This window comes from Lactuca virosa, chromosome 3 (genome assembly GCF_052849685.1).
Source record: "Lactuca virosa cultivar CGN04683 chromosome 3, Lactuca_virosa_CGN04683_v6, whole genome shotgun sequence".
In the NCBI taxonomy this organism is placed as follows: domain Eukaryota; kingdom Viridiplantae; phylum Streptophyta; class Magnoliopsida; order Asterales; family Asteraceae; genus Lactuca; species Lactuca virosa.
Genome location: NC_136428.1, coordinates 327,903,142 through 327,917,156, shown reverse-complemented (window position 1 = coordinate 327,917,156; position 14,015 = coordinate 327,903,142). Strand labels below are relative to the sequence as shown.

The 14,015-nt window shown below is 34.9% G+C and overlaps 1 protein-coding gene across 1 annotated transcript; it reads left to right on the top strand.

Annotated features, from left to right (window-relative positions):
- Positions 1–349: 349 nt before the first annotated feature.
- LOC145164755 (uncharacterized) lies at positions 350–763 on the top strand. Its single transcript, XM_079083445.1, has one exon. The coding sequence runs from the start codon at positions 350–352 to the stop codon at positions 761–763; it is 414 nt and encodes a 137-aa protein (XP_078939571.1).
- The last annotated feature ends 13,252 nt before the right edge of the window (positions 764–14,015 follow it).

The following is a 14,015-nucleotide window of genomic DNA, read 5'->3' as shown; positions in this document are numbered from 1 at the left end:
TTGCTTCGAATGAAATCAAACATGGAGTTTCTAGAAGGACTGCCAGAAAATGAAGAATCATGATGGCAAAGGAACAACAATTATAATAGGTGCTGCAAATGCTCGCCAGGAACCAACTGTGGTTACTGGTACGTTTCCTATCAACAACATTTATGCTCCCATATTATTTGATAGTGGTGCTGATATAATCTTTATTTCTCATAAGTTTAGAAGCATGATTAGCCATAAATCATGCAAACTTAATGAAGCTTACGCGGTATAAATAGAAAACGATCATATAGAAGGCACTTTAGAAATACTCACTAATTTCCTTCTCACCCTGAATAACCACATCTTTCACGTCGACCTAATGCCTATAACCATTGGAAGTTTCAATGTAATCATCGGAATGGATTGGTTATCACTTCATCAACCAGAGATATTATATTACGAAAAATCCGTTCGATTACCTTTACCTAACAACGAAGCCCTTGTGATTTACGGAGACAAATTAGGAAAGAATCTAAGATTCATCTCTTGCATGAAGGCGATAAATTATTTGAAGAAGAGATGTTTCGCTTTCTTGGCCCACGTGGTGGAAATGCAAGGCAAGGGTAAGGAAATCAAAGACATTACGCAAGTGTGCGACTACTTGAACGTATTTCCAGAGAATCTACCCGAAGTACCTTTATTCAGGCAGGTCGAATTCCGAATCGACCTAATCTTGGGTGCAGCACCAGTGGCCAGATCTCCATATCGCCCGACTAAATCAGAAATGCAATAAATCTCCAGTCAACTCCAAGAACTTCTTGAAAAATACTTTATTCGGACAAGATTCTCTCCATAGGGAGCCCCCGATATTGTTTTCAAAGAGACGGATGGATCGTTAAAGATGTGCATCGAATATCGAGAGTGTAACAAACTCGCCATCAAAAACCAATATCCACTCTCGAGGATTGATGACTAGTTTGACCAACTACAAGGATCCTGCTACTACTCAAGATTGATTTAAGATTTGGTTATCATCAACTCAGAGTCCAAGAAGTATAAATTCCAAAGACAACATTTAGGATTCGATATAGTCACTACGAGTTTCTGGTTGTGCCATTCAAACTGACCAACACACCAGCCGTATTCATGGACCTTATGAATCGAGTGTGTAAACTCTACTTGGATAAATTCGTGATCGTCTTCATCAACGACATGTTGATATATTCACGAACCAAGGAAGAACATGACCAACACTTGCGTTTAATCCTAGAACTGTTAAGAAAAGAGAAAATTTATGCAAAGCTTTCTAAATGTGAGTTTTTGATTAACGTAGCACATTTCCTCGGCCACGTGGTTAGTAGCAAAGAGATTCATGTCAATCCCACGAAGATCAAAGCGGTTAAGGATTGGAAAGCACCAAGGACACCAATCCAGGTACGCCAATTCCTAGGGCTTGCAGGCTATTATCGGAGATTCATCGAGAATTTCTCTAAAATAACCAAGCCTCTCACCGTTCTAACCCGGAAGGACAAGAAGTTCAATTAGGGAGAAAGACAAGAGTCTGCCTTCCAGAAATTGAAACAATTATTGTGCAGTGCACCAATTTTGTCTCTTCCAGAGAGAACAAAAGACTTTGTAGTATTCTGTGACGCCTCATATCAAGGGTTAGGATGTGTACTGATGCAAAAGAATAAAGTCAATGTATATGCATCTAGACAACTAAATCCAAACGAGGCCAACTACACTACCAATGACTTAGAGTTGGGAAATGTAGTGTTCGCCTTAAAAATTTAGAGACACTATCTATACGGGACAAAGTGTGTCGTGTTTACTCACCACAAAAGCCTCCAACACATCTTTGACTAGAATGAGCTCAACATGAGACAACGAAGGTGGGCCGAATTGCTAAATGATTATGAATGTGAATTTTTCTATCATCTTGGTAAAACCAAGGTCGTTCTAGATGCTTTAAGTAGGAAAGAGCGAGCAAATCCTCTTCGTGTAAAGGCTCTAACCCTAACAATCCACTCCAATCTCACCACCCAAATTCGAGATGCTCAGATAAAAGCACTCAAAACCGAGAAGATCGTTAAAGAAAACCTTCGAGGAATGGACAAACAGTTCAACCTAAAGGAAGATGGAACACGATATTTCATGAACCAAGTTTGGACCCCAAAGTTTGGTGAAGTAAGGTGCCTAGTCTTAAATAAAGCTCATAAGTCAAGATGTTTGATACATCCACGATCGGAAACGAAGTATCTTGATCTCAAAAAACTTTATTAGTGGCCCAACATGAAGGTGGAGATTGCCACATATATCAGTAAATGCTTGACTTGCTCCATAGTCAAAGAAGAGTACTAGAAGCCATTTGGTATACTCTAACCACCGTCAATCCTGAAATGGAAATGAGAACAAATAACCATGGACATCTTAATGAAGTTTCCAAGAACTTCAAGCAATTATGATAACATTTGGGTAGTGGTTGACCGTTTAACCAAGTCCGCCCACTTCCTAGCCATCAAAGGAACTGAAAAGATGGAGAAACTCACAAGGACCTACCTCAAGGAAATAGTCAGACTGCATGGTGTGCCAATATCTATTATCTCAGACCGAGATAGCAGATTCACTTCTAGATTTTGGGCAATCACTATAAATGTTCCTAGGGACTCGACATGAGTACTGCATATCATCCACAGACAGATGGATAGAGCAAAAGAACAATACAAACTTTGGAAGACATGCTCCACGCTTGTGTGATAGACTTCGGTAATGCATATGATACTCACTTACCGCTAGTTGAGTTTTCATACAACAATATTTATCACACTAGCATAAAGGCCGCTCCATTCGAGGCCTTGTATGGACGCATATGTCGTTCTCCGATATGATGGGTAGAAGTTAGAGATACTCAACTAGATAAAAAGCATGTCGGAGATACTCTACTCACTGCTCTTGAGATCATTCATGAAACACCGAAGAATATCAGTCAGATAAAGGAACGATTAAAGGCCGCACATAGTCATCAGAAAAGCTACGCTGACAGGATATGCAAACCCACAAAATTCAAAGTAAAATATTGTGTTCTACTAAAGGTCGCACCATGGAAAAGAGGTCAATAGATTTGGAAAATGAGGTAAACTAAACCCCCGTTACATCGGACCTTTCGACATCCTAGAAAGGGTTGGTCTGGTAGCTTACTGTGACAACCCGAAATTTTTATCTTGTACAGTCATTCAATTCAATCACATTCAGACTTGTTTCTACTACCTTTTAGCATTGTTTAGGGTCTGTTTGAGTGTTCTAAGCCTAGTACATTCAAGCTTTGGGTTTAGGGATGAGATAACTTTAGTTCATCATATTGTATTCGGGCCAAACACTCCATCAAAAGGAATGTACGGACGTACACATGAGTGTACGACCGTACACCCAAGGTGGCCGTGAACCCAAACATATATATATATATATATATATATATATATATATATATATATATATATATATATATATATATATGTTTTTCCTTCATTCTTTCACACTTTGTCACACTTTCACCTCAAGAAATCCGATTCTCTCTCAACTATCATCAAGTTTTACACTTTAATCTTCAAAGATGTAAGTATTACTTCAATTGATTAGTTGATACATGGATTTATCTAGTAAAGATCCATGTTTTCATCCATGAAATCTTCTCTTTTGGTTAGATCTTCAAGTCTTCTTCACTTTCACCAAGAACACCAAGAACACCTACTTGTTCTTGGGCCGTAAACTCATTAGAAGCCTTCAAAAGTGTGAGTATATCTTCTATTTGCTAGTTAGGCTTGAGAAACAATTGATTCTTAGCCTTGATTCGTCATCTAATGCATGAACACCAAGGGTGTACGGCCGTACACACGTTATATGGCCGCAAACCCTTGTTTAGTGCATGTATAAGCCTCAAACTCACTTCATGTCCCAACATAAGATCATAAACACTTAATGGATGCTAGTTAGGGACATAAACACCCCTATTTGCATGCTTTTTCCATGAGTGTACGGCCGTACACTCCATGACCGTAAACCTATGGGCCGTATACCACAATGGTCGAACACATCTTGGCCGTACACTCCCTTGTGTGGCCATAAACCCCTTTTAGTCAACCACATATGATTGTAACACTTAGTTCAAGTGTTTCCTAGTCCCTAAGGTGGTTCCCTATCATAATTAGTTGTTATATACATTAATTATACACATATATATGCCAATTAGGATCCAATTGTGCTTGGGACTTCGTTTAGCATACCAAATATCCGATATCATATCTTCAATCAAATCTCCAATATAAGGTGAGTTCATACCCCCATATTTTCAATCTTTTTAAAATGTTTTAGGGGGGGAATACAAGTAAAACACAAGATTGCTTGTGTTTAAAAACATAACTTATTTATTATGTTTTCTTGTTGTTTAATTGTATTTGAACTTGAAACTTGTTAAAATAGGGAAATCAACTTATAAACTATTATAAGTATAGTTTATGGATCGTAGGAACTATTTTACAAACATCCAGGTTAAAACATGGAAATGAACTTATAAACTATAATAAGTATAGTTTATGAAACAAAAGGAAATCTTTCACGAAATTACTTGTTAATTATAAAAAGGTTTTACATTTTATGTAAATAATTAATACAGGATTGTGAACCACTCGATGTACTACTCAGGGTACCCGTTCGAATCTTAATTATAACCAGAGTCTTCATCAGGGAGTGCGCGAGTTGGTGTATAGATCTATACGGGACTAACTTTGTATTAGTATGGTTATAATGAATATTCACAATAGTATTAACTAATTATTTACATAAAGATATACTTTTCCCAAACTTTCCCAAGGGATACTAACTATATGATTTCTCAGTATATACAATAGGGTTAGATAAAATTGAAGTCCAATAGACAATGGAATGTGTGACTTCCGCCTCATTTCCTGTTCCTTGTTTGGTTGTGGGCTTAGGGCAGATTCACCCATTCAACTGTCTATTCGATCTCGGTATTATACAACTTGTGTGTACTAAGTGATCATAGGAGGGTAGTATCGTCACGTCGAACTTTCTAGGTAATTACATGTTCAAATGGGATTACTGATAAAAAAACTGGGTATCATTAAGCTAAGTATGGTAATTATACTTGTGCTTCTCGGTCTTGGAGCGTTTAAGACTACAAATTGGTTTTATAGAAAATATAGGATTTTCTATGGTTTACATCGTTATTTTGGAAGATAAACAGTTTTCGATAGAACTTTCCGAAATCAATGTTTCACAATAGAGTTAGTGAAACTAGAAACTTCTTTACAAAACGTTTAATACTTCTTATAAAACTAATATTACATAAAGGACCTTTATAGTTAATTGTATAATTCCTTACTTTATACATTCAAATTATATATAAATAATATCCGATAGACAGTGGAATGTGTGACTTCCGCCTCATTTCATGTTCCTTGTTTGGTTGTGGACTTAGGGCAGATCCACACATTTAACTGTCCGTTCGATATTAGGTTATATATAGTTAGTATAAACTAATAAATTATAGAAGGAAATATTGTGGTTACCATTTTACCGGAGATTCATAATTGTTAATTATGTAATTACTTGATGAATACATTAGGATTATATATAATAAAGATCCGGTAGACAGTGGAATGTGTGACTTCCGCCTCATTTCCTGTTCCTTGTTTGGTTGTGGGCTTAGGGCAGATTCACCCATTCAACTGTCTAATCGATCTGTATTATATATAATTAGTATTCAATGAATGATTACAGAAGGATTAACTACAGTCATATTACTTATTAAGAAAATATAGGATTTTTTAAGGGAACGTTTTCAAATTAAAGGATCATTAAACTTAATGTACTTAGTAAATATATCAGGGTTAGATACATGAAGACCCGACAGATAGTGGGATGTGTGGATTCCGCCTCATTTCCCGTTCCTTGTTTGGTTGTGGGCTTAGGGCAGAACCACACAATCGACTATCTGTTCGATCTAAATGTATATGACTTGTTTTCACTAAGTACTCGTAGGAGGGATAATCACGAGTTGTTTTACTTATCATTCATATACAACAGAAAATATAGGATTTTATGGAGGAACTGACGAACTTTTCAAAAGAATAAAGGATATACTTTCTATAACAAAAATACTTATGAACTCACCAACTTTAATGTTGACACTTTTTCAAACCACTTGTATTCTCAGGGTCGTAAGTAGACAGGTACTCTCTCCCAGGAGTTGCAAAGACGGAGCTTTACGTCTTATCTTTTGTTGTTCTTTTCATATATTTCAAGTAATGTTTTAAACATAATATAAATATTATATTATCAATACAATGGTTGTTGTTACTTTGATTACTATAATGCATGTGTTTTGATACTTGACATGACATCCTCCACCCCCGAACGTTTCCGCCGTTCCGGTTTGGAGGTGTGACACTTATAAACTCAAATTACCTCAAGAACTCAACAAAGTTCTTGATACCTTCCACGTGTGTAACCTCAAAAGTGTCTCTCTGATGAGAACCTCGCCATTCCACTTGATGAGATCTAGGTCAACACTAAACTTCACTTCGTAGAGGAACCTATGGAGATCACGGGACGAGAAACAAAAGCTTCAAGAAAATCAGCATACCTATAGTAAAAGTGCGATAGAACTCTCGTAGAGGGTCGAAGTTTATTTGGGAACATGAGGAATCGATGAAACAAAAGTACTTGCAACTGTTCAGCAGTGCTCCCTCCACTAGTTGAACAAAATAATCTAGAACTTAATAACTTCGGTACGAAATTACTTTAACGAGGAGGTAATGTGACATCTCGATATTTAGGTCAAATACTGTGGATGGTCAATTCGCAGTAAATCTCTTTGTAATTTGACTCATTGAATTCTAGTGCATCTTTTGTAAAATAAATGAGTTCATTTAAACTATTATAATCTTTCAGATGGTATCTTACTTCCAAATGTGTAAACTGGCAAACGAATCAAACAACTCAAACTGCAACCCGAGTAAATAGTTTGAAAAACTGAAAGCTCGTATTAAGAAATTGTGAGCAAAGAAAACACTCTAGTCTCGTAGTACATGTTTACATGTATCCAAAAATATAAAGAATTTCCAAAACAGAGACCGAATGCAAAAGATACGACAACTATAAGAAATCAAACCAGTAGAACACTAAATTTCTTAAAAGTGCTAAAACTGTTTCTATCCGTTGAGGGTCGTGCACAGCTCAGATGAAAATTTTGAGAACGTTTTTGGACTCAGGCTATAGTCTAATATTTAATTTCATACTTGAAATATTTTTAGTAAAAATATTTATTAAATTCGAAAAATCAGACGTGTTTGGATTAGTTATACGCAAATCTTTAAACGCGATTTTCCGGAGTTCTGCAACTCGAAAAATTATTCCGTTCGATTTTTTTATTCCTTGTAACCGAGACCACTATTCTCCATTTTTAGGAACATTATTGATATCGAGATCGATGACATACAAATCGATAAAGTTATAAAAGTACGAAAGAATTCGTTCTTAAATGATTTGAGACCTATACATATGTTTGTATACATAAGCTATTCATGAATTCCAAAGAATAATAGCAATCATATATAATAAATCATTGAGTCATACTTATTTATAAATACACACATCTTTTTATATACACATAAAAGTTATATAATTAAAAACATTAATGAATACATAAGTATATAAAATATATATAAATTATGACTTTTAAGGTTATTAATACATAGACACATATATGAAATGTATAGATATGTATCTAAGTACAAGAATTATCAACTCCTACTCGACACTATACTACCCATACATATTAAACCAATACAACTTCTCAACAATACACACACAAATACACAAGTAATTGAGAGAATACATTGCTTCTAAATCTAAACAAAATACATGAATGATTGACAAAAATCACACCATGCTAGCTTCAAAAACATTCATCACACACACACACACACACACACACACACTTTTTCTAAATAATTCACAACCAAAATTCTTCACCATCACATTTTCTTTCCATCTCACAATAGCTTACACTTATACAAGAATTGTACATGTATACATGATGTTCATGACATTGCTTCTAACTTTCTATCAAAGTACAATCAATCTAGAAGAAAAAATTTATTAGACACTTGAACTTCACAGCCAAAAACCCACTCAATCACTCTTTCATTATCTATTCCTTTCTACATCAATTTAAAGTCAAGATTTAATACAATAGAAAAAAAAATCACTTCTGCATTTCTTATTCTTCTTCTTCTTCTTCTTCTTCTTCTTCTTCGTTTACCATAAACACACCATTGAAGTGTGTCCTTTTTTTTACAAATGTGAGAAGAAATATCCCCTCAATCCTCAACCCGTGTTAGTTGACCCCTACAACCAAACACCCTTTCACCTACTTGCTGCCGGATTAGCCCCCATCCATTCAACTGCTACTGCCAGAGAAGCCCTCGTCACACCATTACCCTTTCACCGATCGAAGCAAGCCAAACATCCCTTAGAGTCATCATCGTGTAGCTTTTTTACCCCTCCCAACGTATAAACTGTCGGCAAAGATGTGGGAACCCATGAGGGATCGCCGAAGATCAACTATCCATCTCCTTGTGATTTCCCAACCACCATCGACCCACCCTTGTTGTTATCTCCAATCGTGTTCTCTTTCCCCGATCTCCCTTCGATTCATTTCTTCCTTTCATGAACAGTGACCATCGGCGACGTGAGAGGATCCACAAATGGTCGATGTAGAGCATTTGCTACCCTCCTCGCTAATTTCGGGGGTGTTTGGGGTTACTTTTAGAATGACTTTTAGCTTCTAACTTTTCTAAAAAGTCAAAAAATAAACAAAATGTGTTTAGGTAATAGAAAAGTCCTTTTGACAATGAATTTTGCATAGAGGAAAATAAGGGCTTTCAAAAAGTCACAAAAACCTGACTTTTTGTGACTTTTTCTGAGTTTACATGTAAAAGTTAACACAAAAGTCCTTTTGCTAATCCAAACACTTTTTAAAGAGCTCCATTCACAAAAAGTCATTTTACTAAAAATCCTTCTACAAAAAGGACTTTTGATCTTGAAAAGTAATCCCAAACACCCCCTTCGTCTTCAACTGGTTGATCCGTTCGTTCCTTTTTTTTCCCGATCTGATTGAAGAAGCAAAGTCGTGGGCTCCTTCCTTTTTGTTTGATGAGTTTAACAAAACCATCCCCCCATATTTGTATTTTAAATAAAAACAACCCTTGTTGAGATATTTAATCAAATTAGGTCCCCGTGTTAGATAAATTACAAATCAACCCTTTTTAAATGAAAAGTATTTCAAAATAATTCCCTTTAATTTAAGATATTATGAAAGTAGTCATGGGGTTTGTTTTAGCTCAAAAGCGTCCGGTTGCGGTTTTTCACGTCAAGCTTCCCAAAAATAAACAAACCCCGAACAACTCGAACTCATGCTTCAAGGGTGAGTTCTTACAGCCAGTTTTTAATAATTTTAATTATTTCTGGGGGGGGGGGGAGGGGGGGAATACATGTTCCTATATACTTTGTTTGTATAATAAATTATCCTTTTATGCGAAAATACAGTAAGTCCAGTTTATTAAAATGTTTTTTAATAATGTAACATATTGTTACAAATAAACTAGTATAAATTTTTCGTATACATAATATGGTTATTTTATCATGAAATAACTAGTCCACACAACAAATGCTACATGATACAAAAATATATTATTTTTATGTGACATTATATATCATAAAAAACACGTTATACAACGTTCTAGTATTTCAAGGATTCAAGCTATTACTACACACATATATTTATATGTTCATTACTTTGGAATGTACCTATTTATAAAAGCGAGTACATTACACTTTTAGTTACATACCAAGCATACTCGACTTTTATAATCTTCATACAATGAAATTCATTATGCCTAATGACTTATACACAAATAAGTTACGGTGTAGAGCTATTCACCTACCTTAGTTAAGGGCTTTTTAGTGAGACTATATTTATTTGCCGAGTCTAAACACTTAGCATACCCACACTACTATAACTGTTAATCTTCAGAGCGAGATACACATGTATAGATCTGTACGGGGTTGACATCCCCACCTACGGTTGATAGCTACAACTTCGACCGATCAATTGAAGCAGGTGATAAGTGTCTACTATTATTACTACAACGTCCAATGAAGCGTTGTAGGGGTACATTCAGTCACATAACTTGGTTATAGGGCTCACTATAAAAACTAACTAGAATCTCTCTCTCTCTCTCTCTCTCACTACAAACCATGGGCTTGGTTGTTTTCAAAACGTTTTTAAGTATGGATTTACTTATGCAACAGTACAGTTTGGTTTTCAAGTATAGGTAAGGATTCTTTACAAACACAGTTCTAACTATGGATTTACTTATACAAAGATACATTGTGGGTTTCAAAGACTCTTTACAAACACAATTTTAAGTATTATTATACTTACAAAGAAAATACTTTTAGACTTTTTAAAAGTATTACTGCTGTTAGCAGAAAACCTGTAACTCTCACCAGCCTTGTGCTGACCCTCAAAACTACATGTATTCTCTCTCAGGGAATCACTAAACAAACATTCAAGACAGATTGTATTACAGGTGACCTATTTTACTATCTATTGTAATATTTGTCTATCTATTAAGACAATTCATGTACTATTATTATCAGTAAAAACCTTGTATTTAAATATTAAGATGGAACACGAATGCTATTCTGTTTATTGTTGTACTTGTGTTATATATTTAGTTTATCTGTGATCCATGAACTTAGTCGCATAGCCCGGAGTGTTCCGCCGCCTCGGTTAGGGGTGTGACACCTACGCTGGGCGTAAAAGCACTAAAGCTAAAAATAGGTCTTATTTGGCTATGTTGGGCGTAGCCAGATTTACGCTCAGCGTACTCGGCTAAAACCCACATCTTAATTTTTAAGCTCTTAATCATTAAGACACTTTACGCCATCCTCAGATCTAACCCTAAAATATGTTCTAATCCATAAAGTCTCCAACTTTATGCCTTTGCTTGGCTAAAGAGAGCTTAATCCTAAAACCCTAACGTCTAACATCACCAAAAACTCCATAACTCATGCATGGGTGAAAGGAAAGGACCAAACTTTCATTTTTATAACACATTTTTCTTAGCATTTCATAAGGAGTGGTAGCATCCTTAGCACCACTAGTTTTTTTTTTCATTTTGTTTTTCAAAGTAATTTTTTTTAAAAACAAATAATTAATATTAAATAAATTTTATTTTTTGAAACCCAAACGATTAATATTAAATAAATTATATATTTTTACGAAAACATTTCATATTAAATTAAAAAGTTACAATAAATTAAAACTTAAAATACCTAGAAACACAAATTAGTAATTCAAACCATGATTTAATACCTAGAAACATGACTTAATACCTAGAAACATAACTTAATACATAAAACAACACACTTCATAACTAATACACACTTCATAAAAAACATACTAAAGCAACGAGTCTTCCTCCGAAAACTGGCCTTCCAATTCGTCTTTCGGTGTCATATTAAGATCAAGATTGTTCATCGTTCAAAGATGATTGCTCAAATGGATACAAATATTGACATGGATTACTGCATTGTTGACTGTCCTCATTCTCTGTATCCATTTGTGACCACCATATTCAAGTAGTTGTGTCTCGGGATGACTTCATTCTCTTCGTACACACATATCACTTTTCCTTCATGCTCTAGTATCTTATTATGCAATATGATACATATATACATCAACTATGTCCTAGTAGAAAGATCACGAAAAAAGATGTTTTGGAAACTACTTGCCAACGCTTTTTAAGTGCTCCAAACGCTCGTTCGATATATTTTCTCTCTTTTTCTTGGAACCTCTTAAATGTGGACCTTTAAGGGTCATCCAGACATGATAAAGTTTTAACGAAAATAGAAAGCCAGAATAGATACCATCGACAAGCTAGTACCTAAATTTGTATTCCGTTCCTCGGAGTACAAATGACGAATCTGGGGCAGTACGGTTATACACCTTGTTAAATATTGGTGAATTATTGAGATTATTAACGTCATTAATCGAACCGACACTACCAAAAAATGCATGCTAGAACCACAAATCCTATGAGGCTACAGCTTCAGGTACAACTGTATGATAATGATAATTTCCCTTTGTGTATTGTCCATGATATGTATTTGGACACAAATTCCATCTCCAATTAATGCAATCTAAACTTCCTAACATCCTAGGTAAACCATGCATATTCGCATGATGAACATACAACTTTTGTACTTCACTAGAAGTAGGATTGCACAAATATCGTGAACTGTACAAAGAAATGGCAAATTTACAAAATTCGTGAAGAATTTCTCGTGCGGTACGTGTAGACATCCTAAAAATCTCGTCTAGTGCATCCGGGGGGTGCCATATGCTAACATACGAACTAAAACAATACATTTTTTAATTGGATCAAAGCCTAACGTACCTATTGCGTTAGGGCTTTGCCGCATATACTCGAAAACTGAACTTACACATTCGACAATACGCATAAACAAGTCTTTATGCATCCAGAATCATCAGTGGAAATAATATCCTTGAAGGAGAGCATGGTCATTAAAATAATCATGTGTGAGACATTGGTGGGCTGCTGCATGCTGTCTTTGGATATATCTTATCTATTTATGTTGCGTATTTCTTGCATCATGGTTGTTAACATGTTGTTCTAGCCTATTACATATGGAGATGACTGACTGTATTACACTATCAAAAACATCTTCCGATGAAAATGAAGATGAGGACAGAGACGACTTTTTTATAAACTGATGGAGTGGTTTTGGAGAGAGATGTATTGTGATGTATGTGCATTGAAAAGAAAGTTGAATGGATATATATAGGGGTTAGATTGAAATTTGAAATTTTGAAATTTTGGGTAAAAAACATTTTTCGAAAAAAAAATATGGGAAATTATTTTTTGAAAATGGTGGATCTGGTCAAATGTAAACCGACCAATCACATGCAAGCTGTCCTCTCTCCCTCTTTCTCTCTCTCTCTCTCTCTCTCTCTCCCTCTATATATATCTCTCTCTCCTATCGTTAAGGGCGTAGCGAGTGTATGATGGCGTGCCCCCTAGCGAGAGCTAGGGGCAGTGTTTCTTTTCCTAGCAAGCTTCTGGTGATGATGCGTGACGACTGAACTCCCATCAGCCTTACACCTTGTTCTCGAGTTTTTTTAGCGAAGATAAGGGGATAAAAGGAGAATGAGGAGAATGTAATGGAAGTAAATGGAAGTAAAAGGAATTGATTAACCGATTCTTGAGTTGGAGGGGGATGGAATGGAAGAGCCTTTTTTTGTCTTCCCCTCCTAACCCTGCCAAAAGTAGATTGGTTATATATATATATATATATATATATATATATATATATATATATATATTGCTTCCCCTCCCCTCCCCTTCCATCCCCTTCCATCTCTTGAAAAAAAAACTCAAGAACATATTTCCCCATAAATCACTTCAATTCCTTCCCATTCTACTCCCTAAATAAACTCAAGAACAAGGTGTTAATATATATTGATTGACCAATATACTTTCATGATGAATACCTTTAACCCCTCATTATTTAATCATATTGCATTTTACCCCTTAATTATATTTTAGTTTTAAATATTTGTTATATATTTACTAATTAGTTATTTCTATTAAATATTTAATGACAAATCATTTATAAAATATAAGTTTTATATCAATTATATAGCATTTTGAATCATTTTTTTATTTTTATAACTATGACATTTTTTTTCATATTTTATGTATATAAAATAAAAACCTAACATAGTTATATTTATATTTTTGTTTGTTTTTGACATCTCTTATATAATATATGTTTAAAAATCGTCTAATTAAATGAGGGTGTTTATAGAGCATTTTAGATAGATAAAGGTATATTGTTTTTTTAAAAGGCTATTAAAAGAGGTTAACCATTGTAGA

What these genes read in the sequence shown, in the direction of transcription:
- LOC145164755 (XM_079083445.1), top strand. Translation starts at nt 350, where the DNA reads ATGCCTATAACCATTGGAAGTTTCAATGTAATCATCGGAATGGATTGG.